Here is a 25,121-nt window from a genome sequence, read left to right as displayed (position 1 = left end):
CATTGAGGTAAAAAGGAGACTGGAAAAAAAGTTTTCAGCAGGGCTTCGCCTTTCATTGCTCAAGAGAGAAGAAAAAAAAAAAGGAAATGAAAATAAGGAGGTTGGACTGGATCATGTGATTGTATCAAACACAGTCCTTCCCTTAGCACATCTGAGCATGCACATTTTGGTTCAAATGTCACGGAATGGAAGTGTCAATTATTTGGCCACAGATCCCTGTAATGTAGAGTGACGGAGCGAAATACAGAATTGAAGACTTTCAACAAAACCTCTGGAGGTAAGGCTACATGTGTGTGTTTGTTCTGTGGATCCCACACCATGTGAGGAATGTATTTGCCCAATAACGTATCGGCCACACAAATAGGTTACATTACTGTTACCGTCACAGATAAGCTGTGTATAATTTGAAGGGGAATGATAACAGGTCTATCTCCTTCTCCTTTGGAAGCACAGCGAACAAAAACTTGCAAAGACCTCTAATTCTTATTAGAGAACGAACCTGTTCAGCCCTCCAAACAAAGCACTATTGATATAAAGTAAAATGTAAAAGAACCGAAACTTCACCGACACGTCTTTGTATGTTCAAAAATCTTCTCTGTGACTCACTGCTGGCATAAACAATGAACATCAAACATATACTGCGTAATGCTCTCCAATGATAGGATGACTTTAGAAATTTCAGATCATTGTCTGTTTGTTTTTTTCATCCACAGGTTCGATCCATGGACATCTGTGGCTTACAGCTATCTTTTAATCTGTGACAGGGAGTAGCCATGATGTATTTACTGTCTCTACAGCTCACATCCTCCCGGCCACAATAGTACTGCCATCTCATACTTCCACACCTCCCTGTCTCCATACATCTGCCCACGACGTTCGATTGCAACTTTAAGTCGATCTCCACTTCTCCTGTGGTGCTCCACCACCCCCACTCTACTTGTGCTTCTGCTTGTTGTCCGAGCTGCCGAGCTTCTTGAAGAGCGCCTTGCCCTTCGACAGCAGGCCCTTCTTCTTCTTCGTGTGCTCCGGCGTCGACGTCAGCGAATTCTGCTCGGCGCTGTCCGAGATGACGGGCATCACTTCGCTCCCGTGGTACTGTGCTTCACCGTTCTCCTGCTGCGCTGGGAGGGCGTACTGGACAGGACATGGAGACAAAAAAAGTTGAAGTCAGTCATCAAAGTTCACTCGGCCCCAAAATCAAGGAGTATGTCTTGCGTGATAACTTACATGGTGTGTGTATCTGATTAGACAATCAAATTGTTGCTTATCTGAACCCCTGGTGCATACAGGCAATCTTTGTAAAAAAAAAAAAATCTTTCAAAATAGTTATCCAATCTTGCTCAAACAATCAACGCTTGTTCCACTGTTTCAAACTATAAGAGATGATAAAAGTGCATCTTTAGGAGGAATAACAACAACCAACGTACAGCTCTTGTTTATGCTCGCGTCTGGGATATGTGTGTGTGGGTGTGTCTGTCTCTCTGTCTGTCTGTCTGTGTCTGTGTCTGTGTCTGTACAATGTATGTGTTCCATTTTCATATTCTCTTTGTCATAGTGTTCTCTTTAACATATATCTGATCAGTCTCACTTGGGGATTAACACATAAATCAACAGTTAGACATGTGAGACTTCACCGATGAAGAAGCCACTAGACAGTATAACACAAGTCACCAAAGTTAGAAGTGAACACAGGGCAAACTGCATAAACTGGGCACACCGCCAATCAAACAGAAATATACATATACGCATGAGGCGACTTAATTGAGTTGAACTCTGTCTCATAACTCGATGGAACACAAATTTTATGTTAACAATGTACCCTATGAATTCACTGTAACAGAACAATTTGGCAGTCCTCACGTTAAAGACTACTATAGAAATGTTTCAAATAGTTAGACACACACCTCTTTTGAAAGTACAAGCACACGAAAACTTCCAGGTTAGTTCAACACACAAATTTCAATGAGCAAATCACAACCTCAAAGCTGATATGATAGGATATGTCTTGTAACAGGTCAGGTACATACATTTACACTGACTATCTGCACATGAAAAGTTATGCCCTCGTGTCATTTAAAACAAGGGCATAATTTGCAAGTGCAAACTCCTACACAGGTTGAGTCCTATTTTGAACTTTGACCTTTACATACTGTTGCATGGTTTTTGAGCAGATCAACATTTGGACACACTTCAAGCCATAATTTCAAACGTGGACATACAGTGTTTATTTTGTGATTCATCCTGAAGTTAAGACATTACCCGATTATCACATACATGTATCAAATATGAATAACCGTAATTAACATAAAACGTGTACAAGCATCTCTAATTACAACAAATAGGTATATGGTAATGATAATGGTAATGGTTTATTTAAAAATTCAAAGGTATGTCTTAACAGATTCCTCTAACTTGAAAGTAAATCAATTTTGTAAAGATATCTAAGTAGTGATTTCTTTTTTCCCATAAAGGGTATTTTACTTCACCAAAGCACATCCAAAATTTCTGGAAATTCCAATAGGTTTCCTCTACCTTATAAATGATTGATTTGCAACCACAACATGAGCTGATATCTTTGGCTCCAAGAAGACATCTCAATTACCTTAAAATCAAGTCGTACCAGCACAAATCAAAATAATGATGACGAAAAATAATCACAACAATAATCATTTTCATCATCGGTAAAGAATAAACAAATAAACTTAGTTCTCACTTGAGAATTAGCTGGTATACACAAATCATAAAGAAATCAACAACATTAAAAACTATGTTAGGTTTAAAAACTAAATGCATTCTTCTGGTCCACTGCAGGCCCAGAGGCAGCATATTTGTAGACAAGGTTCTATGGTGAAATTCAAATTTTAATCCACTTTGGAAAGTCTTGTTACGACATGCACTGACTTGCAAGCAATACAAGATTCACTTGATTAACATTTCATTAGTATTCAAGAAATTTCTATGGTATAAATTATTTGCATCCACATAGTTATCACTTGGTCAACTTCACCAACACTGCACTTTGCATTTTCAAGAAAAGCTTTAGAGAGAAAAAATTTAACACAGCAATTTCAGACAGTCATTTAAGTTTGTTTTTGGTCTTAAACCCCCCCCCCCCAAAAAAAAAAAAAAAAAAAAAAAACCAACAACGAAAAGGGGGTGGGGTTGAAATCGGTGCAAAGTAACCTTGAACTCACAAAGCAATAAAGACAGCAATGGGCAGTTGAAAGAAATCAAAAGCACACAAACACACACACACACACACACACACACACACAGCTTACCAGTGACTCGAGGAATGCTTTTGGTAGGGAACGAATGGCAAACAAATGAAATGCAAGCAAAGGAGTGAACAAATCTACATGGATTTGACATGCATGTAAATCAAGCAGATATGATGTGATCATATACAAATCGACAAGACTCTGGCCAGAAATCTTCATTTGCTCGGAAAATTTGTCCTCTTTATGCTCTTTCCAACACTGAATATACAGCTTTCCATGACATTAAGCAATATTGTTCAGGGCTAAAAAATTGTTATGGGAGTGCCACGTGCTACACCGCATGAGACGGAAAGAGAGAGAGATTTTGAAACATATCGTACAATTAAAGGAGAGTGTAGGAATTGGAATGATAAATCAAGATAAAAATGCATGCATGTTATACACCAGCAGGATTAGCACTATGAAGAGCGTGTAAATAATGGCTGTCTATTATAGCTTGTCTAAATACAGGTAGAAATCTGGGGGAGTATTTTCAATGCTGAAAGGGCATGGTGAGTTTTCCAGACTCTGTAACAATCATTTCATGCATGAAAGCATATAATTCAGAGCCTCCATAAACTTCTGCACAGAAAGAATAATTATAACTTGCTTGATAGAATTTGATAAAGTCAGTGTTTTGGATCAAATTTGGACTTTACGTGTTGAAAAGTTGGCATGATTGAAGAAAAGAACAAACCTCTTAACAGGTTACTTATTTTCATTCTGTACATGCAGTGAATCACAGTCAACAAATCAGCAAAAATTTCAGTAAAACGTGACAAACATTCAAAAATTCTTGAATTACAGTACTGTTCGCACAACTATCCCCTTTATCATTATATCTTTTTTTTTCTTTTGTCTGAAATGCCTCTAATCGGACATATCATAATTTCCTACAAATTTTATGTTGAATCAAAAATATTAGGTTATCACACATTTCTCAAGACGGGGCAAGGCTGACTATTTCAAATTTGTTAAAAATCATCTCTTGCTAGTTTTGATTTCATACGACACTTCACAATTCCGTAACTTCCCTAATCTTTATCTGATTTTGATCAAATTTTCACTGTTGAGCTAATAAAGCTTCACTCATTCTTTTCAGACCAGCTGATAACTAGTCTGGAGTTCCCCTTTAAGTAACAACTGACATTCACATTGCTACAAACTATTATGATACTCTGTGAATTTTGTTGATACTTCTCCCTGATCTGTTGACTTGATTCCATTTATAATTTCCTTCAACACAACTTTTGCTCGGGTAAAATACCTCCCAGGTGCTTTCAGAAGTACATGGTGGTATTTCTAGGGGGTCACATCGTAAATATGACAACTGCGTCTGCCAAAACCTGCAAGTGTATACACTTACAATGTAACAAGAGATCAAAAACATGCTTAATAAATGGGATAAAAAGTTGATCCTCTCAGAAGGAGGTGAAGCAAATATCGAACAAAGAAAGCTGATAATTGCTTTTTCTTTTGGAGGGGCAATGGTACAGAAGAGTAATTCAGTAAATGAACGCCAGCTTACTGCCATTATTAGCTTTCCTGGTTGTGAGAGGAGAATTACTCAAGTCTTTCTAAAGCCCTATCCCCACCCAATTCGATCCAGGAAGCAACAAATGTGAGCAAAAGTAAACAAGAAAAGAAAGAGGAAAGCGTGAGAATTGTGCATCTTATCAGTCTGCCTTACTGGTGATGACAAGAAAAAAAAAATGATATTCAGACTTCCTCTATATATCTGGTACAGAAATTACAAAGGAATAAAGGATGGTACAGCAAATTGTGCACTTTACAAAATTTGTCTCACTGTGCATGAAATATCAATCAAAAGAATTTTGCTACTGAACTCTGCAAATTTCGGTACTACACTGACAAGAAATATTTGTGCCAAATAGCATCTCTGTACTCCGAGAATAAATCAATTTTGACAATATTCTTCGTAAGATTGCATCAATTTTCAAATCAAGGTAAAACTAGTGGTCCTGGGGGTGTTTCATCAACGTTTGTCAGCGCTGACAAGTTGTCAGCGCTGACAATCACCATTATAGTAACAGTCAGTGACCAGAGCATCTCATCCAATCAAAACCAAAGATTTTGCTGATAGAAATTATCAGCACTGACAACTTGTCAGCGCTGACAAACGTCGATGAAACACTCCCCTGTTCACATCTGAATTAAAAGCAGCATGCATCAATGATTGCAAACACTGACTCAGACATGCATTCACATGTGGAACACTGGAAACACAAATGTAAAGCGTGACAATCCAGCCATCAAAAACAAACATGGACTAATAAATCTACACTGCACAATCAGTCAGTAAACTGCATGAGTATTGACACACTGCTGTATCTTAAAAGCTTTTCCATCTGGGAACAAAAAAAAAATGAAATATCATCTTTGTACAGAGTCTATGTCAATCACATACTCCCTTTACAAGTCTGCCTCATTCTTCAAAAACATGAAGAAATAAAATCATGAAGCTCCAGTGCTACCCTTGTAAACAGAAATTGCATGCATCCATGGTTCTAAACTAAAAGCGATATGTGACCTATGTTGACATCAAATTTGAAATTGTCTCTAACGGTCATCATGACAACTGGTGATGAAAAGCAAAGTATGCATACCTTGTCTTTGGTGGCCTGCTGGTTGTGTTTGTTCTCCCTGTTCCTCGTCATGGAGGGGCTGTAGGATCGGGAAGTAGTACTGGACTCGACCTCCGAGATTTCCTCCAGGAAGTTGGATGGGACAAGACCCCTCTGTCCCTTCAGCTCACCCTGCATTGCGCAGGAGAGCAAAGAAGCCTGTGTTAGATTGTGGGCTGCTGTCAAACATGTCTCTATGTGTGCTTATGGCTACCTATCAATCTACCTATCTATCTATCTATCTATCTGTCAATAAATCCATCCATTCATCCATTCATCTTTCTATCTATCTGTTTTGCTCCTTTCCACATATCTATCATTCATCTCTGTGTACCATCTAGTATCTTTCTACCTATCTTCAGTGTCTGCCTACTTACAAGTCTTCTATCTATCTATCTATCTAGGGGTATGTATGTATGTATGTATCTATCTATCTATCTATCTATCTATCTATCTATCTACATGTATCTATTTATCTATCTATCTACAATCTATCTATCTACTTGTATCTATCTATCTATTCTTATTTTTCTATCTATCTATCCATCCATCTATCAAGATACATTTAGCTTCATTGATATCCATACATGTACCCATCTATATACCCTTGTACATAGCAGTACACATGCAAGACACTCCATATTGAAAAATATGAGGATTGCATAATAGGATCGCCTATTCATATAATATCTGCACATGTCATTCAACATTGTTTTAATTTTGTACTGCCAACTAAGGCAGAAATGTTCCACATACAATGTAAGCAGGTATGCAATTTAGATCAAATAACTAAGGGTACCTGCTCATTTTAAACCCAAGCATTTCATCTGTCAGTTACAATACATTCACAGCAGTTTAAAGGGATGGTATAGTTTTGGTTAAGACCTGGCTTCAGGTCTCTAACTTTTTCTTGGTGAGATATTGAGAAACCTCATCTGAAATATGAAAGAGCATGAAATTCCAAGAGAAATTCAATGTTTTTATTTAATAAAAATTAGTTTTGAAATAACTGAGATAGTCCAAAACTAAGCGATACTAAAGGTGGGACCCATCTTTTATTAAGATGGCTTTCTTTTAAATTGTTTTTGAATATCTCTGCCATTTAAAAACCGATTTTCATAAAATAAACTTTGGATTCCTCTATAGAATTGTATGCTCTGTAACATCTCACAAGTGGTTTCTTAGTACAGTGTCTTGCAAAAAGTTAAAAGCCCAATCTTCATCTCCACCAACTTACACTATACCATCCTATTGACATCCTCCAAAAGACTGAAAAGAAACAAGTGTGTGAGGAGCCTTTGGTAATCCTTCTCACCACAAAGAAGCCGTCCTCGTCCATCTCGCCGTAGACGATCAGGATGTCGCCCTGGTTGAAGCTCAGCTCCACGTCCAGGTCGGGATTCGGCGACAGCTCCTGCGGGTTGTAGTCAAACAGCGCCCTCATCCGGTGCGGCAGAGACTCCTTGGGTATAACCAGCGGACTGACTGGACTGTCGTAAAAATTGACTGCAAAATAGACGGTAAGAATTGACAAAAGATGCTCACACCTCATCATTTCTTAATTTGAGCATCCATCCTAAAACGTATCTTTATATTTTGAGGGCACTTCTGTTGGGCAGGTGACAATTCGTACGACCTTTGCAAATTTTTTGTGCATATCATACATGTAACTGCATCATGTGAGGCATGACTACAATCATTATGAAAAACTGATTGTACAACTGAGAGCACCTGCTCAACTTCCCAAGAAATGAGAGCTGAATGCAATATTTTGTCAGCAGAGACACAAGTTACACTCAGACAGTGATCCTTAACCTCTGGGATAAGCTAACCTATAGACCTTATCCTCAAAGTTAAGGATCACCGTCTGAATGGAACTTCTAAAAACACAGAGTGAATAGCTCCAAAATGCATTCATGCACATTCTCAGTCAGTGCATACTAATTAGCACCTGAAATTACTGCTATTGAATCTAAAAACAAGTCTTGTTGAACATGTTATGACCAAGCAATTTATTCAGGGTTCAACAGTCACAGTGGCCTGGTGGCTCAGGGTCACTAAAAATTGATGCCACGCCACCAACCTGTGAAAAAGCAAATCTTTTGATGGCCCAATTGGGCAACTAATATCATAAATTGCTAAATTTCCTTCTATTTAGTACTACTACACTTTTTTTTGTGTGCGCCACTTACACACCGGATTTCATGATTTTAGTGGCCTCAAGGGCCACCACACAAAAGAACATTAGTGTCCAGCCCTGATTTATTATTTGCTCTATCGCTGATCCCAAAGTGTTCTCATTTCAACTACAGTGGGTTTCATCGGTGGATAAGAAAGGGCATTTCAAACTAGACTCCTTCACCAGGCTTCCACATCAGATTATCTGCTCTTACATACCTTGACTGCTACCCGTTGTGTTCAGACTTTCACTAAACCTCTGCCGGTCTTGACTGTGCGTGTCGCCCAATCCGCTGGCTCGCTTCGCCGGACTGACGGCCGGCGTCTGCTCGGGGCTCTCGATCTCCTCTACCATGTTGTAGGGCACGTAACCACGGCGACCGTTTAATTCACCCACGAAGAAGCCGTCTGCATCTCTGTCGCCAATTATCTGAAGACGACAAGATGAAGCACAATTTGTGAGTGAAACGATCAACCATTCCAAATTTTCGCACACACAATAAACCATTAAGCCCACTTTTTAGTTGTCTAAAGGGATAAAATATGTTGTTTGGCTGGGAAGAAAAGAGACAAAAATGTTGAATACTCTTGTTGATAGAAAGATTTATATTTGACACAAAAGGACATGTCCACCTTTCAGAATGATACTTTTATTTCTCTAATGCGCCTTTATGAATTTCTGCCTCATGGTGAACTTTGCAAGATGCTAAAATGCCAATACATGTAATTTCACATCTAATAAAGACATTATTACAACAACAACAACAGTAAAAAAACAACAACAAAAACCAACACAACAAAACAAAGCACACTGTAAGCAACACATTTTCCGGATAGAAGAGGGACATTCAGGGTTTATCATCTTCAATTGGCTCCAATGCAGCTACAGTATGGTCATCTCATAACCAGTACACATTACATACTTTGCAGTTTGTCTGTAGACAGAACTTTATTGTCAAAGTATCATCACCTTACAGGTCTGTCAGACTAATGCTGAGAGAAAGATAATAATTCAAGACATAATTCATATCCCTAAACCAGCCTAATGTACAGGTCAGTCGGACTAGTGCTAAGAGAAAGACAGTAATTCAAGACATAATTCATATCCCTAAACCAGCCTAATATATGCGAATGTGCATGACAAACTAACAAAGGTGGCAGAAATTTAAATCATTTTAATAGACCCTCTTCTTCAAAGCTAAGAATCTACTCTTTTAGAATCTGCCCATCACGTTTTGGTGGTTTTGTGATACAAAGTAATATACTGTTAGGCCTTCATGATATCAAACAGAATGACCGACCTTTATGACATCCCCTTCTTTGAATTGAAGTTCTTCTTCTGCCCCGTCAACGTTCGGTGACATGATGGCCGGATTGTAATCAAACATGGCGATGAAGAATCGTATCGTCCCATCGTCGTAGAGCTCTTCGGCTTCGCTCCCGGAGAATGCCTCGTCGTCCTCCTCCCCGAACGTCTCCTCGGAGCGCGACCCCCGCGACGACTTCTGCTGGCTGAGGCTGCTCTCTGGCGTGCGGAGGTTGTCGCTATGGCGACTGCGCTGCTGTATGTCGCTGTGGCTGCTGCCTTCACTCCTTCTGTGCCTGCCCGCCTCGCTTGGAGGCCGCCCGTCGACGGTGTGATGCCTGTCATTGTTTGACTTTGCATCATAGTCCTTTCCATAGTTACTGGCGTTACTACTCGCCGTGGGAGAAGCGCTCCACTGTGAACTTGACCTCTGACCTTGAGTCCTTGACTGACCCTTGGGGTCAGCTCGCGCCTGTGCCTTTGGAAGCGAGTTGTGTGCACTCGACGCCGAACTCGTGTGGGACTGGTCCGCTATCCTCTCCGGCGAGAACGACGGCGATTTGCGTGCAGCTGCGTACTGTTCATGATGTGCATCTTTGGTTATTTCTGAGGAAAGATTTGTCAAAAATAGAACTTTTACAAAACTTGAAAGAAAAACATGTTTAAAGGGATCGTATTTGGTTGAGACCTAATTTCAGGTCTCTAACATTTTTTGGTGAGATGATGAGAAACCTCTTATGAAATATGAAAGAGCATGTAATTCCATGAGGAATTCAATGTTTATTTGATGAAAATTGGTTTTGAAATGGCTGAGATATCCGAAACAGAGCGATTACACAATAAAGTGTGGGACCTACATTTTATTACAATCGCTTTGTTTTACTTTGTTTTTGAATGTTTCAGTCATACCAAACCCGATTTTCATCAAATAAACTTTGAATTCCTCTTAAAATGGTATGCTATGTACTCTTTCATGAGTGTTTTCTTGGTATCTTGCAAAAAGTTAAAAGCCCAATTTTCATCTCCACCAATACTGTACCATCCCTTTAAAACTCTGTGTTCTGCAGGACATTACAGTGCACAGTGCCTCAATAGTTGAATACAAATCATTGTAACTACAGACTACATTAATTGTTAGCTAGAAAATATAATATCTAAATAAAACCTGAAAATATTAGCAAGCCAGACTATTCCCTTTGAGGGCACTGGGAACCCATCTCACCTATCTGTGGCACTGATTTGGCTGGTTTCCATGGGACGGGCTCAAGGACCGGATTGTGGGGGGACTGCTCCGTCTCTCTCTCGTAGTCCCGCTGGGAACGAATGATGGGGATTGGCACCACCTTGTCGGGTTTGTTCAGCGACTCCACTTCCGGGTCCGTGTCAAACTCCAGCGCTGGCTTGGTGTTAATCTACAGTCAGGTGTAAAACACAAAGTGTAATAGATCAAATCATTTGTGCTGTAACACTGAAATCAAGACAACAGAAAAGACAGCACTGTGTAATCACTCCGTCTTGATTTCAAAGAAGGAGCCTCTTTCATCACTCTCATTTCTTCTTCTTCAATAAGGTCACATGTACCAACTTTACTATTGCTTGTAGTGTATACAATACACAAAAGCACAGCTACTGTACATCTCCCTCTTAACGTACATGAATGCATATTGCACTAAATCTTCTGTTTTTCAAAACCACACATTATAATGCTACAAGTGGGACAAATCGTATCTGCTCAAAGAAAGAAGCATCTATATAACCCCCTACATGTATGTTTGAGATGCAAAGAACTGACTATTTAATAAAAGACATTAGCCAGAACCTCTGACATGAATGTGAAGGTTGTGAGCACGTCAGAATGCACAGCTGTTGGATGTAAAATAATTCCTTCTTGAAAAGACAAAATAATAGTTAGATTCATATGGAGTTGCCCTGACTAAATTTCAATGTTAACTTGTATTTCGTTAGCTACAGCATTAGCTTTGATGATGGCAATGTCCCAAAAGCCTCTCGCTATAAACTTTCTGACTTCACAAATATACAGTTGGTACACATCCTTGAGGAATTCCTACAGATGAACAAATATATACCTTCACTGGGTCAGAAAACACAGCTCTGTGTTAACGGTATTATTTTCCATTTGCAGATGAGTTAAACAAAAACCCAGCTTTAGTGCTTCAAAATAGTTCTAAAATGCCAGTTAGGGATAGAAACAACCAGTGTAATCAATGTTACATATTGTTAAATATTCAAAATGTGAACAATTGATATAATAAAACTGTTTCTAGAATAAACCGTTAACAGTTATGATATATCAAGAAAAATAGTGATACATATTGTATCTCCTTTATATTTTAGGGTTTATTACAAAATCTTTATATGGTAGGGTGTTTTGTGATACAACTGACCTACACATTTGCATCAAATGTGATAATATGGACATACACGTGTATGTTAAATCCCAATGGTAAACAGTAAGTTTAATGAAGAAACCCACCTGTAATGTCTCCAGGACTTTCTTCTTCTCATCATCCGCTCCCCTGCTCTTGAACCCTCTACTGGGTTTGGCGCCCTCGCTTGCATCGCTCAGTCCAGGCAGGCTGGCGTTGCCGAACTCGGAAAGCTCCTCCTCAACCTCCTCTTGGATGTCGGAAAGCTCAGACCGATCGCTGTCGGAGAGGTACTCAGATTCCCTCACCATTAACGGCTTCTCCGTTTTAACGATCGACTGTGGGGGGGGGGGGGGGGAGGGAAACACCAAAAACGTCTACATGATACAACCTTATGAAACACTAGTCCTAACGCTGAAAAAAAAAAAAAAACATCCACTCTCACATATTTTGAATTACATCACACTCTGGCATGCCATAGGACATACACTGATTGTGTCATACCCGAACAGTTAAAACAAAAGAGGTCATATTAATCTACACTATAATGGGTCATTTGAACAGGATACGCAAACTTGTCATACATTGTACATAGTGTGTACTCAGCGTTTCCCAACAATCACCCCATTAATGAAATGGATGTCAGTGTGTACATGTGGTAAGATCTGCTTTACTTTTAATCTGTGTGATGATTACTCTTAAGAAACACACAAAAAAAAACCAGCCATGTTGAAATGTACAACTGTATTAAAAATTCACATAACAATTTTGATTATTATCCATACAGAGGATTTTTAGAGCCCAAATACAAGTGTTATTTTGTCGACGCACCTCATAACCTCCAACCCACTTAAAAAGTTTGTTGAACTCGACCAATATTTTTTGCCGAGGCGACCAATATTTAAAATATTGGACGGCAAGAGGGGGATTCCCCAAAGTTTTTATAAACTGCACCGTGATTGGTTGAGATATATACGAGATGACCTGAAATAAGAAGTAAAAACGTCTGTGATTGGTCAATCACGAATTAACTAGAATATCGTTTCTTCTAAAATTCTGTGTTTATACAAACAAATTTCATATATCAATTAGTTGAAATTGTTTATCACACAATTTTTCAAAATATCACTTTCATATAAACAGGAAGTTAAATTTAGGTTTGATGAAAACAAGTTGCATTTTTTTGTGCATGCAGGCGCAAGGCGACGATTGATCTGCAGCTCTGCATGCTCAGCGCTATACTGCTAGATAGCCTGCGCGCGATATAATGTAGCCGGCCGCCGCCGCTGCGCTTGCATTTGCATGCGCGATATGCATATTACAGTTACTGTACATGTACGTATGTGTGTACAAGTACGTTATATACAGCACAGTAGGACTAGTTGTGGTAGTAGTAGCCTAATTCGATCTTTCACGATCTACGGTAGATGTGACGTGAATTGTTTCTCAGATCTCGGATACAAATACATCTAATTCTGGTCTAAATTAGCTAGATCTCGGTCTACCAGTAACATGACGGCTACCTTGGATACATAGATCACTGTTTTATCAGAGACTGAAGTAGATTAACTTGCACTGAAGAGTGTACATGTACCATACCCTATGTTAGGATCACTACACAGTAGGAACAGCACTCGGAGTCGGAGACAGAAAGGGTAGGCCAAAGTGAAAACATTCTTTGCTAAAATCCTCTGTAGGATAATAATGATGATATTGAATGTCCTATTTTCGATTAATACAAGGAAATATTGGACTCGCTAAGCAAAATATTGGACTCGTCTTCGACTCGTCCAATATTTGTGCATAGCTCGTCCAATATTTCCTTGTATTAATCTCAAGGCCATCCAATATTATATAAATATCAGCCAGTCACTGCTCATTGCAGGAAAACTTCTACCAAAATGTGCACACATTCCTACCATTGAATATCATACACAACATTGAAAAAAAAGGTAGGCAGTGCAACACAATATACCCTATGCATCTAAATCTCAACATAAACGCTACTACAAATGAATAAAGGTACAAAATTAAATCAGTTCATCTGCACTTACTGTTTTAATTCCGAGAACAGTTTCACGTCCGATCCTGGACGCTTCATCAGCTCGTCCAGGTGAACTGATTTAATTTTGTACCTTTATTGAACGTTACCTGGATGAATCAGAACTTACACCATTTGGTTACTACAGATGTTAAGAGTTTACCGAAAGTCGAATAGAAACCCTTACCTTGGGCTGTCCACCATCCTCGCGGGGTGAGGCGTCTTTCCGCGGCACGGCGGCGACCTTCTTGTTGAATTTCGTGAGGCTGTCCTCGTCCGACTGGGAGCCGGCCGCCGCCCCTGGGCCCCCAGTGCCTAGGCCGCCACCGACCCCCTGGCTGTGACTTAGACTGCTGGTAGAGCTCTCGTCATCTTCTGCATTGCTGTACATGCCGGACTTGGCCTGCGAAGAGAAATCATCTTGCAGTGAGTGACATTAAAACAAAAATATGACATGTATGATATTAAAGTGTGCCACAGGTTGCTTTGAGAGCATAGTTTGACAAAGAATGTGAAACTTGTAGATGCCTTTCAGCTGTCACTGCAATCCAACGAGTCTGCTCACAGACACATTTCATACATCTGTACGTCATACATCTGTACGTGACGGCAGAATGCAGGTCATCATAATTACAACATTTAGGAAAGCCTTTGATAAGCTTTGCCATAGTATACTGTATACGCTATAATTTTCGCGTACATAAATTTTTGCGAATTGCCGATGTCACACATTTTCGCGAGTGGTTAAATTCGCGATTGGGGGACCAGAGAAAATATGAAGTGGCAAAGAAAGTGTGAATTTTCAACTCTGATACTAGCATATAAGAATGATAAATTTTACTAGTTATACGCTGCATGAAAAAGACTTGCCAAACTCTGCGAACTAGTAAGTTAGAATTCAACATTTTTGAAGTGGTTAAGTCCATCGCGCTAGATTTCTGACGAGTGGTCCCCTTGCGATAATGGATTGGCTCTCTACAGTATTCGTAAGTAGACGCGGACGTGCGTAAACAAGCTTAGCCAGTATGGTCTGTTCGGTAAGCCGTGACATGGTATTCTAGTACTGAAGTGTTCGTATCAAGGCAAGGGATTCATTTTGGAAGGTACTAGTAATATTTTTGCGTGTTGTTAATATCGCGAATAGCTCCCGACTCGCGAAAGTCGCGAAAATAAAACCCCCGCGAAATATATAGCGTATACAGTAAATGACAGCAAATCCTCCACAAGTTTTTCTTCATTATTTTTTTTTTTTGGAAAAAATAAAAGACAACATGACACCTACATATTTTAACTTTATAGTCACAGATTTTTTTTTCCTTTTCTCTCTTTTGGATACAACACTGAGCAACTCTCAAGTATTTGTATTTTCATTGTCTCACTTTCACCAAGAAAGAATGTTTGTATATTACATGATTTCAGATTCTCAATCACTACAAAGAATAACAATACCTAAGGTGCCATATACACATCTCAAACTTACATGTACCTTACAACTACAAACTTGCATGATACTGCTTTATAATTTAAAGAAAATAATCATTACAAAATGAATCTAATCTTTGGTGACATGACAGTCTGTTCTTTAATGACCCTTCCAAAATCTGTGCATAATATCAAAGTTCAACATCACCTTGACTTGAGTTGGTTTCAAATCAATATGAATGATAGCAAAGTGTTTGAGTACATCAGTCTGTTCTTTAATGACCCTCTCTATAGTCTGTGCATAGTGAGTCAAATACCACCTTGACTCAAACACTGTGTGCTAATCAAGTACACTTTGTACATTGTGTCCTTGAGATTATCATGAAAAATGCACCCTAAGCACTTGCTGAGGCCGAGCTCGAAATCACATTTGGCTTGTACGTAATCAATGCTTGGTTTTTTTACACGCTACCAACAGAACTTCAGAGTGGTCTGTGTTGCACAACTTATGGGATTAAAATAACATAAGAATGACCACGACAAATGTTTTACCCCAGATTACACACGTTTACATTTTCTAATGTTCCACCCTAACATTCCTGTCATGAATACTTCATGATAAAAGAAGAAATTATTCTTCAACAAAAAATTGTTAGTGTCATGTTATTCAAAGAATTCTCAGTGTCTTCTGTGGGGATTAGTGGCTGAGTTAGGTGTTGATCTTACCTACAAAATTATTATCTTTTGTGTGTGTGTTGTGAAATACATGTACTTCATTCACATAAACTGTGCATTCTAATATCCTTTGTTTATTGGTGTGCTATTTACAAAACTCAACAGGGTGTCAAAGTATTTTGAAGGAAACAAGTCACTTCTGAGAGTGCTAAGGTTAAACAGAGAGAATAAATTAGAGGAAATATTTAGGAGGACATATCATTCAATTCAGTCTGTTAATCCAGTGAATGTTATGACAATCTCCTCTGATAAAGGAAAAAAAAAAGAAGGAAAAAATGAACACTCCAGTGCGACATCACAGCAAGCTCCTAGTAATAACACTTACAGAGGGTTCATCATCGGAATTGTACATGTACACACGACAGTTTTCTTCCGATTGGAACGTGACTCGCTTTTGCCGCTGCTCCCATGACATCACAGATGCAAATAATACGGGAATCGGAAAGAGCGGATCGTGATTTTACAGTCATTTAATGGTGAACTATATGATGTTTGTGTATTTGCAAATGAATTTGTAATTTTGGTATCTAAAATATTGCAGAAAATTTGAAAAAAAAAGTGGAAAACAAAAGGTTAAAGATGACGACAGTGGACCTGTACATGTTCATTTTTATAACCAAGTTGAATATGTGTAACAATTCCTTTATTGGTAATATCAATTGTGATCATGTAAAAATCAGTCATTTTCATGAAAAAAAAAAACCCAAACATATATATATAACCCAACATAATCTAGAAATAATCATATGCTTGCTTTCAATGTATGTCTTGGATGTGGTCTTGTTTGTTATTGCAATGAACATTCACAAGCATGAAGATGAAACATACAATACAATCATCTCTCACGACAGAAGAACTACATGTACAACAAATCTTTTTAACATTTTGGAGTTGATTAACCTTGATTCCCTGTTTCTTTCTACGAAAGAATTGCATGGGGTTGAAATTTTATGAGAACATAATGTTCCTGAAGCAAATTATTCCAAAACTTACTTTTTTCTACATGTCAACATACAATTGTAATCACCAATGAAACAAGTGAAAAAGAAAACTGCTGTGACAATTCCACATACCAGTATGCAGTTGTACAATAAAAAAAAAAGAAAAAAAAAAGCAAGTCATGAGAACCAGCTCCTCTTAAATTGTTAGCTTGGAGTCATTCTCAACAATAATAAAATAAAATTTGGATGGATTTTGTATTCTTTTTTTTTTCTCCTCTTCTCACCTTGCTACCATCCGGCACCTTTCCTGACGTCTTGTCTTTCCGCCTCTCCTCTAAGAGCTCCACAGGCACTTTGACGGGCAGGGAATCGCTGGAGCAGCCATTGGGGGACAGCGTTCGGACCACCAGCTCGGTCGCTGAGACCATGCGCAACCGCGACTTGCTCACACTGACACGGTCAGCTGGGGTGAGGGAAGAACGTGGAAATGGGGTTTATCACAAACTTTAAAAACACCAAAGGTCCATTTATTTTAATGTTTCTCCATAAACATTTGATGTCAAAGGAGAATTTGCTTTTCAGAAGAGTTCAATATGCATCTACAGATTAAAACTCCCATTTTCTTTTTTTGTGGGGGGGGGGGGCAAAAATATCTTTTTATACAGAAAGGATGTAGGCAAACCAAGGATTTGCAAAATACAGCAATGTCTTTGCATTTTTCTTGCTTTTACTTTGTATTTATTGGTAGTGACGATACTATGTAGATTCATACACACGCACATCAGTCAAAAGATCGAAATGCATACAGTAAACAAGTGCTTCTTTTTTTTGAAAATTGAAAATGTAATCGTCACTGACATTGATTGTAAAATTGATTTCAATATGCAATTTAAAGGAAATCTCAGGCAGAGCAAATGTATGGCAAATCAACATCAGAGATCATCATGATATATTTCTCAAAGAATAAAAATGGTGATTTTTTTTTTCTTCCCATTGGTTCCTGTCTTCCATCACGACAATCAAATTTCATTAAAAAAACAAACAAACTGCGAACGTCACTCACCGGTGGGTGAAGTCGTCTCGGCCACTTTGCTGTTGTTTGCATACGCGGCGTAACCCATGACAACAGCCCCGTTTGACAGGCCGGACGTCGTGATGGTCACTGGAAGCCACTCGACGGTCAGCATACTGCTGTTGCTCCCCTGTCTGACCTGGACATCGAGGGGGGCATCGGGCAAGCCTGCAAATTAGAAATTGTGGCATGAAAGACTGTAATCACTTTAACCTCTCGATGCACGCAACACATGTGTTGTCGTACTTACAATCACTAGCAAAATCACTCGATTCACAGATTATTTGTGATGCGTTCTTATTAACTTTCTATACATAGCTTAAAAAAAAAAAGATTCTCAATGACAACACATAGCTCACAGAGGGCTGACTGGACATACTGTACGTGTAGGAATAATTAACCCATGCAATGTGCAATACAAAATCTGAAGGTTATGGACAAACAAACAAACAAACAAACAAACAAATAAACAAACAAACTGCTGGAACTGTTTGGTCAAAGATGACCTATGACTGCTACAGTTGTTTAATGATGAAGCAGCCGTGTTAGAGGATTCAATATGTTTTGTGAATCCTGTGTGATGTGATACACTAAAAAGGCTTAAACAGATCAGTTCAAACATGCATTCACATTTCGGGGATATTTCATTCTGACAATGCTAGTTATATACAAGCTGCCCATTTCTAAAAGTTGCATGCTATTTAAGTACATTATTGTACTTCTGTCTACACTAACTGCTATTCACATTGCACTACATGGACTGTACATATATGTTGCTTGTTGCTATGCTAGGCAAATATTCAATGAGCTTTGGGACACACAAGGCTTCATTTTCAGGCAAGTTGGAATGTTATCTACAATTTTGATTCACTGTTAGGTGAAATCAGTCTCTTTAGCAGGTACATTGCGTATATTACTAGCAATTTTCCTCAGGGAAAATGAATGGTAGGTGATAAATACATTCCTCTTTCGTTTGATTTGTGTGGGGAGTGCTCAAATCGGAACACATCCTCTGAGACACTGCTCAATCAAAATATACTGAAAGTCACAAGTATACAACCACTGTCTAAAGACAGAAAGTTGTCATATTGTCCCATAGGGAAGGCAACATAACAAATCCGTTAAGGTTTTGGTTTTATCCTATCCCAATATACAGCGTACAAATGTACAATGTACAATTGCCGTATCTATATATAATAGCTGTATCGTGTCAAATGAATACTCATGCCTTTTTGGAATGCCATTCACAAAACAGATTTTGTCATAGAAATTTTGTGAACTTAGATACAGCCAACCTTGCCTACGTTGACCTCGCATAAGTCGAATAATTGCCTAAGTCAGAGGATTTAAGTCCCTTCTCTTTATATTTTACTGATTTAAATCCCTCATAAGTCAAATTTTCTCTATTAAAGTCGGAGCTATTTCTTCAGTTCGAATAGATTCGATTTAGGCAAGGTTGACTGTACATTAAACTGAAGTGAACAACACAAATGATCCTTGATGTCTGTGTAATGCTCATCACGCATACAGGATGAGGGAAATGACGGGGGATTCATGGCTACACATTATACGTCTGCCTCTACAACATTTAAGAGCTCCTCAGCACAGGTTACATGGATACTGCAGAGACACATGTAAACATGCATGCTGATACATTCAGACAAAGTACTTGAATGCTACACTTCAGTGTGTGTTGCAAATTATTTTCTGCATGGTTATTGCAACGAGAAGCCCTTTCAATGTATCCATCCTATGTTGGAAGGAGTTATCTTCCAGAGTTTGGACACAAAAAATCATTAACCAATCATCTTTGATGCACTTTATGTTATATTCACTTGATATCAGCATTAAAGGGGATGGCTAGTAACTGATTAGCGGGAATTAGTGGGAATCAGTGGGAATGCTGAGGGATGATCGTTCCAATCCTTGTGGGATTCATTCAACCCGTTGAGGATGAGTCCAGAGTATACTTGGGCAAGTGTCTATGGGAAATGCGCGTTGTAGCAAAATCAAACCGTCTTCAACGGGTTGAGAGTACATTATATATCTACTGTTGTGTGAATACTATTTGCTTCAGAACGGTCTCATATTCAAGAAATGTGCAGATTAATGCCCCGTCACTGACCAGGCATGCTAACCAGGAACCATTCAACTGCATATTACTTGAATATGAGACCATTCTGAAGCAAATAATTTTCACACAACAATAGATATATAATGTACTCTTAAATGAATCCCACAAGGATTGGAGCAATCATCCTCCAGCATTCCCACTGATTCCAAGTGATTAGGTACTAGCCATCCCCTTTTAATCACAAATTATTATTATTAATTTTTTTTTTGGTGGCACATCTCAAGAATAGAAACAATATTAGAATGAAAAAAAAAATGCAACTGAATGTGTGAAATTCAGCAAAATAAACATGAATAATTAGTGACAGAATAAGATACATAATTGCAAAATTGAAAGGACATTTACAGAAAGAGAGAGAGAGAAAAAAAAATACATAGTCCAACACTGATACACCTAGCTCATTGTAAAAATGAGGACAATAATAATCATGATAATCTCAACATTTGTGGGATAATCTAGAAACCAGTTACTATTAAACAAGCAACTGCATGGAAGATGAATAAAGACTACCATAAAATCCTAATAGGATGAAAATATAACATTCTACAACTTGTACACATTTTTATGAATGTACAAAATTATGAATAATGGGTAGGATATTTCTGAAAGGGGGGGGGGGGGAACAAAATCTTGAAAATATTTTCCAACATTAACCAAAAAGGAGTCTGGAAAGGAAACTATTTTCTCCAACATCAACCAAAAAAGGAATCTGAAAAGGAAACATCAACAACAAATTTATACAAAAAGGAGAGATAGATTTGATGACACAACTTCTAAACGGATATGCATTGTAGGAAACACAAACGACAAAAGGACAGGCTTTAAACATAGAACACGTGTGCGACAACTACAGGCGATTGGGCGACACCAATACAGACCACTACAAACCTTGTGCAGAGTCTGAGTAAAGTTAACGAGGAAGACACGATAAAAGTGTGCCAGTAGGGAAAGAAAGAGAGAGAGAGAGCAAAGAGAAAGGGAGATATTGAGGAGAGATAAACTTTGAGTTGGATAGAACGATTATCATGTCGCAGGAAAAGGGGGTTAGACCGTCAGGGGGTTTGCATTTAATAAAAAGACATGAACGAGACGCAAGGATTAGAGAGTCATCAGCTACTGAAGTATGTACATGTATTGCATTAGTGACTACAGTGTAGCTCATACAGCGAGTACCTTCACATGAAAGTGCAAAGCTCAAAGGACACACATTCACGCTGTACATGTATGTAAGAGATAGAACTTGACTCAGGGAAAATGAGCAACTACAATTGTAAGAACAGCATTGTATCTTGCTCACATTAAAAATGTTAATGTTTCAAAACTCTTTATCTTGAAACATCAGCTGGTAAAGCTTCTTAAAGTGTTCTTTTGGTAGATGGAACATTTATGGGAAGTCAATAATAATTGAATTATGAGCAATAAAACGATAACAAAAAAGTAAGTGCACTCCAAATCTTCACCCACACAGGGGTTACAAATAATGATCAGTATTTTACCTCAACTTGCAAGTAAAACTGTTGAACTTCAATTAAAAAAAAAAAATTATCAGACAAATTCAAAGAGTATGAGAAACAAGCAAAAAGGTCTTGAATGACATTAAAAAAATCAAAAAAAGGATATTAGAGTCTGATTGCATCTAACTTTACTTTCAAATATCATGAGCAATAACATAGAAACTGACAGACAGACATGAACAATAAATCAGCAGAAAAAAAAATGTTTTGTTAATTGCCAGAAGGGAGCAGACGTTTTTCTTCACCAACCTCCCGGTAATGTCTTGAACTCGATCTCCACTGAATTCTTGCTGGCCGGGGAGCTGCCATCCATGGCGGACTGTTTACGACTCTTGGCTCTCACATTGACCCTGTACACTGACAGAGGCTGTAGACCTACACAGGTGGAGTAATCACAATGGCAATCGTCTTGTTACATTCATAATGACACTGCTTTAAAAGACATCGCTGTTTCAAATTCAGCAGTTGTTGACCTTAGCTGACTCAGCTGATAATGATCAATTAATTTCAAAAGACCCCAAATAAAACAACAAATGGGCTGTTTCCCAGAAAACTAAATTGCTATGAGCTATTAACTCACAAAACAAATGAAATATTTTCCTGCATCACCCATCAGGCTGTTGGGAACTGCGTGCACAGTAGCGTTACAATTTCCATTCCAGAAAAATTCAATGCATATACACTTGTACAGTTCTTATATAACAGTCATATAACACAGTCAGTCCGCAGCGCGTGCGATAATGAGGCACGAACGACAATTTTATTCAGAATCACGTTAACGCAGTTTGTGCCCTTGAGACTGACGAGATTTCGCGATACTTTGCGAGAGTTTTTGCAGAGGTCGCAACAACAGCTTTCATAGCTTTCGCAGTGCATTGTTTGACCCAGGATGGTTAGTTAAGTTATAGAGCTGATTATGCTCATTAATTTGATACCTAATTTCCCTATGTTTGATGTCAATATAGTAGTCCATTTTAGCATCAAAGTAAACGATTATTTTGCCAATGTTCAAGAAGCTTTTAGATCATAGTTTGATGTTTTGCTAGTTCCTGACTGGTATTGAAAATAGATCTCCGTAATTTCTTCGATTTCACACTTGTGAAACTTGAGCGAGTATGATCAATTAAAAAACGAAGAGGGGCACCATTTTTAAGGTTGTGAATTTTCCTGTTGAAAACAAGGCAAATTATGTTTTCTTACTGGAAGTGGGGTAGTGAATGAACACGCGTGGAATGTGTTGTTGATACCCAGACAATGGTCGTGGACAATGGCCAGGATTGGAATGTTTCATGAGGAATTCCACTATCGTAGCTAGTCTTTGTTCATTCTGAAATGTGGTGTGTGCAAGCACATGGAAACATGTGCTTACTTCTTTCATGTGCATGCATTTCACCCTGTGTCAAGAATTCAGACTAGCAGTGCTCGGGGCAATCCACATGAATAATTGATTAAGCATTCATGTGCCTTGCAGCAGAGCTCGGGACAGGTGCCCGGTGGCAGCCAGGTCCATTGTTCAGGGTCATTGTAAGTGCACACTCACATACACATCAGTGGTTCCTGTGTAAAGTTCGAGTTTTGTATAGAGAGTGAAAATTCGATCACAATCTGGAACCTAACATTTAAAACTCACAGCATTGAGTCAGCAGCCAATGGATACTACGCAATGCGACATGCCGCGTCTTGCGACAGATTTCGACCAATCACAGACCCGGAATTCCGGTGCGAATGCGAGGATAATCTTTTTAAACTCGACGCTAGACATGTCTCTGAATTTTGCTAGTTCCTGACCCGTATTGAAATGAAGATGGGAAAACGTGTCCTTATTGTGATACTATATACTTTAGCAGACATAGTCTTCACCATATTTTAGAGGGGCATGAAAGATTTCAGGTTAGTTTTTTGGCGTCAAACGTGAAGGAATATTTTTGAATACAATACCGAACTTCGAGAGGGATTTTGATATTCTATATTCTTCTTTTCTGTTTATTTTGATCATGAGCATATTTGCTTATGTTTTCTCTTTCAGTCGAAACTAAAAGTGTCGAAAACTGACGAGAAATACTCGTTCTACACGGATTTATTCATGACCATGTATCTGCTCATTACGTATGCAAGCACCGCTCAGCCGTGAATACGACTTGAATAAATACTTGCGTTTTCGCTCGCGCTGCGGACTGACTGAACAGGGATATCTTTATGCTCTATGCACATTTACGGGCCACAGGCTGCATAATTGTCATACAGCCATTTAATACTTCCCCTGTGAATGTATCAATGTGGTAAGTACGTGAAACTCTCTCTCTCTCTCTGGTGGAAACAGGCCACAATCCTATCCTGTGATATGACACAGATTCCCAATACTAGGGATAAGACATAATTCTTTGTAAATTGACAGTTGTCTTTATGACATCTGTGCCCACTGGAGACGAAAATCACGTCAGCAGACATGCCAAACAGCGAACAAAGCAATGTTGGGGCTAATCTTGCAGCCTGGGTGTCAAGGTTTACTACTGCTGACATGAAGGCAACGGTCACTACTGGGATAGGGTAGGGCGGTCATCCTACTGTACCTGACAGCATGTGCTTGTAGATGCTGGGCTTGACCGTTCGCACCTCCTCGCCGTTGACGGAGATGACGTGTGGAAGATTGCTGTTGCCTGGAAGCCAGCTGATGTTGGCCGAACTCGGGCCGACGTTGGAAGCCTTCAGATTGGTGGGAGCCACTGAGGCGTCTGGGGAGGGGCGGGGCAGAAAAAAAGAAGAGTGGAGGCGATGATAAAGGGTAATGAAATCTTGCATGTAGGAGAGAGACCCAGTGGTACAACAATGGTACATGTATGTGTGGTAAAAACAATCCATTTAACCTGTTCTTTCCGCAATTATCTGATTGCCTTTAATGCCCCCAAACGAGATTCTTTTTACCCCTTAAATAACAGAGAACAGACAGGTTGGTAATCCACCTGTGGGAGAGCAGTCAAGCAGTGCATGTTTCCCCTTTCCACAGTCAACTACATGTACATTGTACATGTGCTATCGAACAATGAAAATATCGATCAGGTGCGAGGCATGAATAAAGCGTCGCTGATGGGCTCACAGACTCGCTTGTTCTACACAAAACCAGGAACCTACATGTAGATGGGATGACTGGGGTCAGCGAACACAGAAATCTACTGAGCTCAGCTTTGATGGCTATGTACGTGGTCATACAGGTTTTATAGCAGAACAAGCGCAAACTAAATCAGAAAAAAAGGCAAATAATACCGTGATATATGCATTTTCCAACAAAAAGAGAACAAATGCTGATAGAACAAACTCTGACCTTTTTTATCAAACCCATTTTTCTGGGCATTATAACACAAAGAAACTTGAATTTAGGCCATGAAAGCAGGCACTCTTGTCTTCATCTTGGGAACCTGGTATACAAGGTTCCCATACACACGTGTATATCAGTTGCTCCCACCAGGTTCCCGTAAGGAACGGGTTAAA

At 39.0% G+C, this 25,121-nt stretch overlaps 1 protein-coding gene across 1 annotated transcript in view; it reads right to left on the bottom strand.

Annotated features, from left to right (window-relative positions):
- Positions 1 to 928: 928 nt before the first annotated feature.
- The window catches only part of LOC139742722 (RIMS-binding protein 2-like), a 48,675-nt gene continuing 24,482 nt past the window's right edge, over positions 929 to 25,121 (bottom strand). The window contains exons 12-21 of the mRNA XM_071653245.1: positions 24,206 to 24,367; positions 17,200 to 17,378; positions 14,005 to 14,241; positions 11,884 to 12,114; positions 10,612 to 10,801; positions 9,385 to 9,995; positions 8,303 to 8,513; positions 7,221 to 7,411; positions 5,888 to 6,037; positions 929 to 1,134 (exon numbers count right to left, since the gene is read on the bottom strand). Coding sequence (XP_071509346.1) covers positions 934 to 1,134; positions 5,888 to 6,037; positions 7,221 to 7,411; positions 8,303 to 8,513; positions 9,385 to 9,995; positions 10,612 to 10,801; positions 11,884 to 12,114; positions 14,005 to 14,241; positions 17,200 to 17,378; positions 24,206 to 24,367 — 2,363 coding nt within the window. The 3' untranslated portion in view covers positions 929 to 933. The remainder of the gene's footprint in view (positions 1,135 to 5,887; positions 6,038 to 7,220; positions 7,412 to 8,302; positions 8,514 to 9,384; positions 9,996 to 10,611; positions 10,802 to 11,883; positions 12,115 to 14,004; positions 14,242 to 17,199; positions 17,379 to 24,205; positions 24,368 to 25,121) is intronic.

This window comes from Diadema antillarum, unplaced genomic scaffold, assembly GCF_040938485.1.
Source record: "Diadema antillarum isolate AM-2024a unplaced genomic scaffold, OU_Dant_1.0 seq00001017_RagTag, whole genome shotgun sequence".
Classification (NCBI taxonomy): domain Eukaryota; kingdom Metazoa; phylum Echinodermata; class Echinoidea; order Diadematoida; family Diadematidae; genus Diadema; species Diadema antillarum.
The sequence above is the reverse complement of the archived record's forward strand: the minus strand, read 5'-3'. Positions and strand labels throughout refer to the sequence as shown.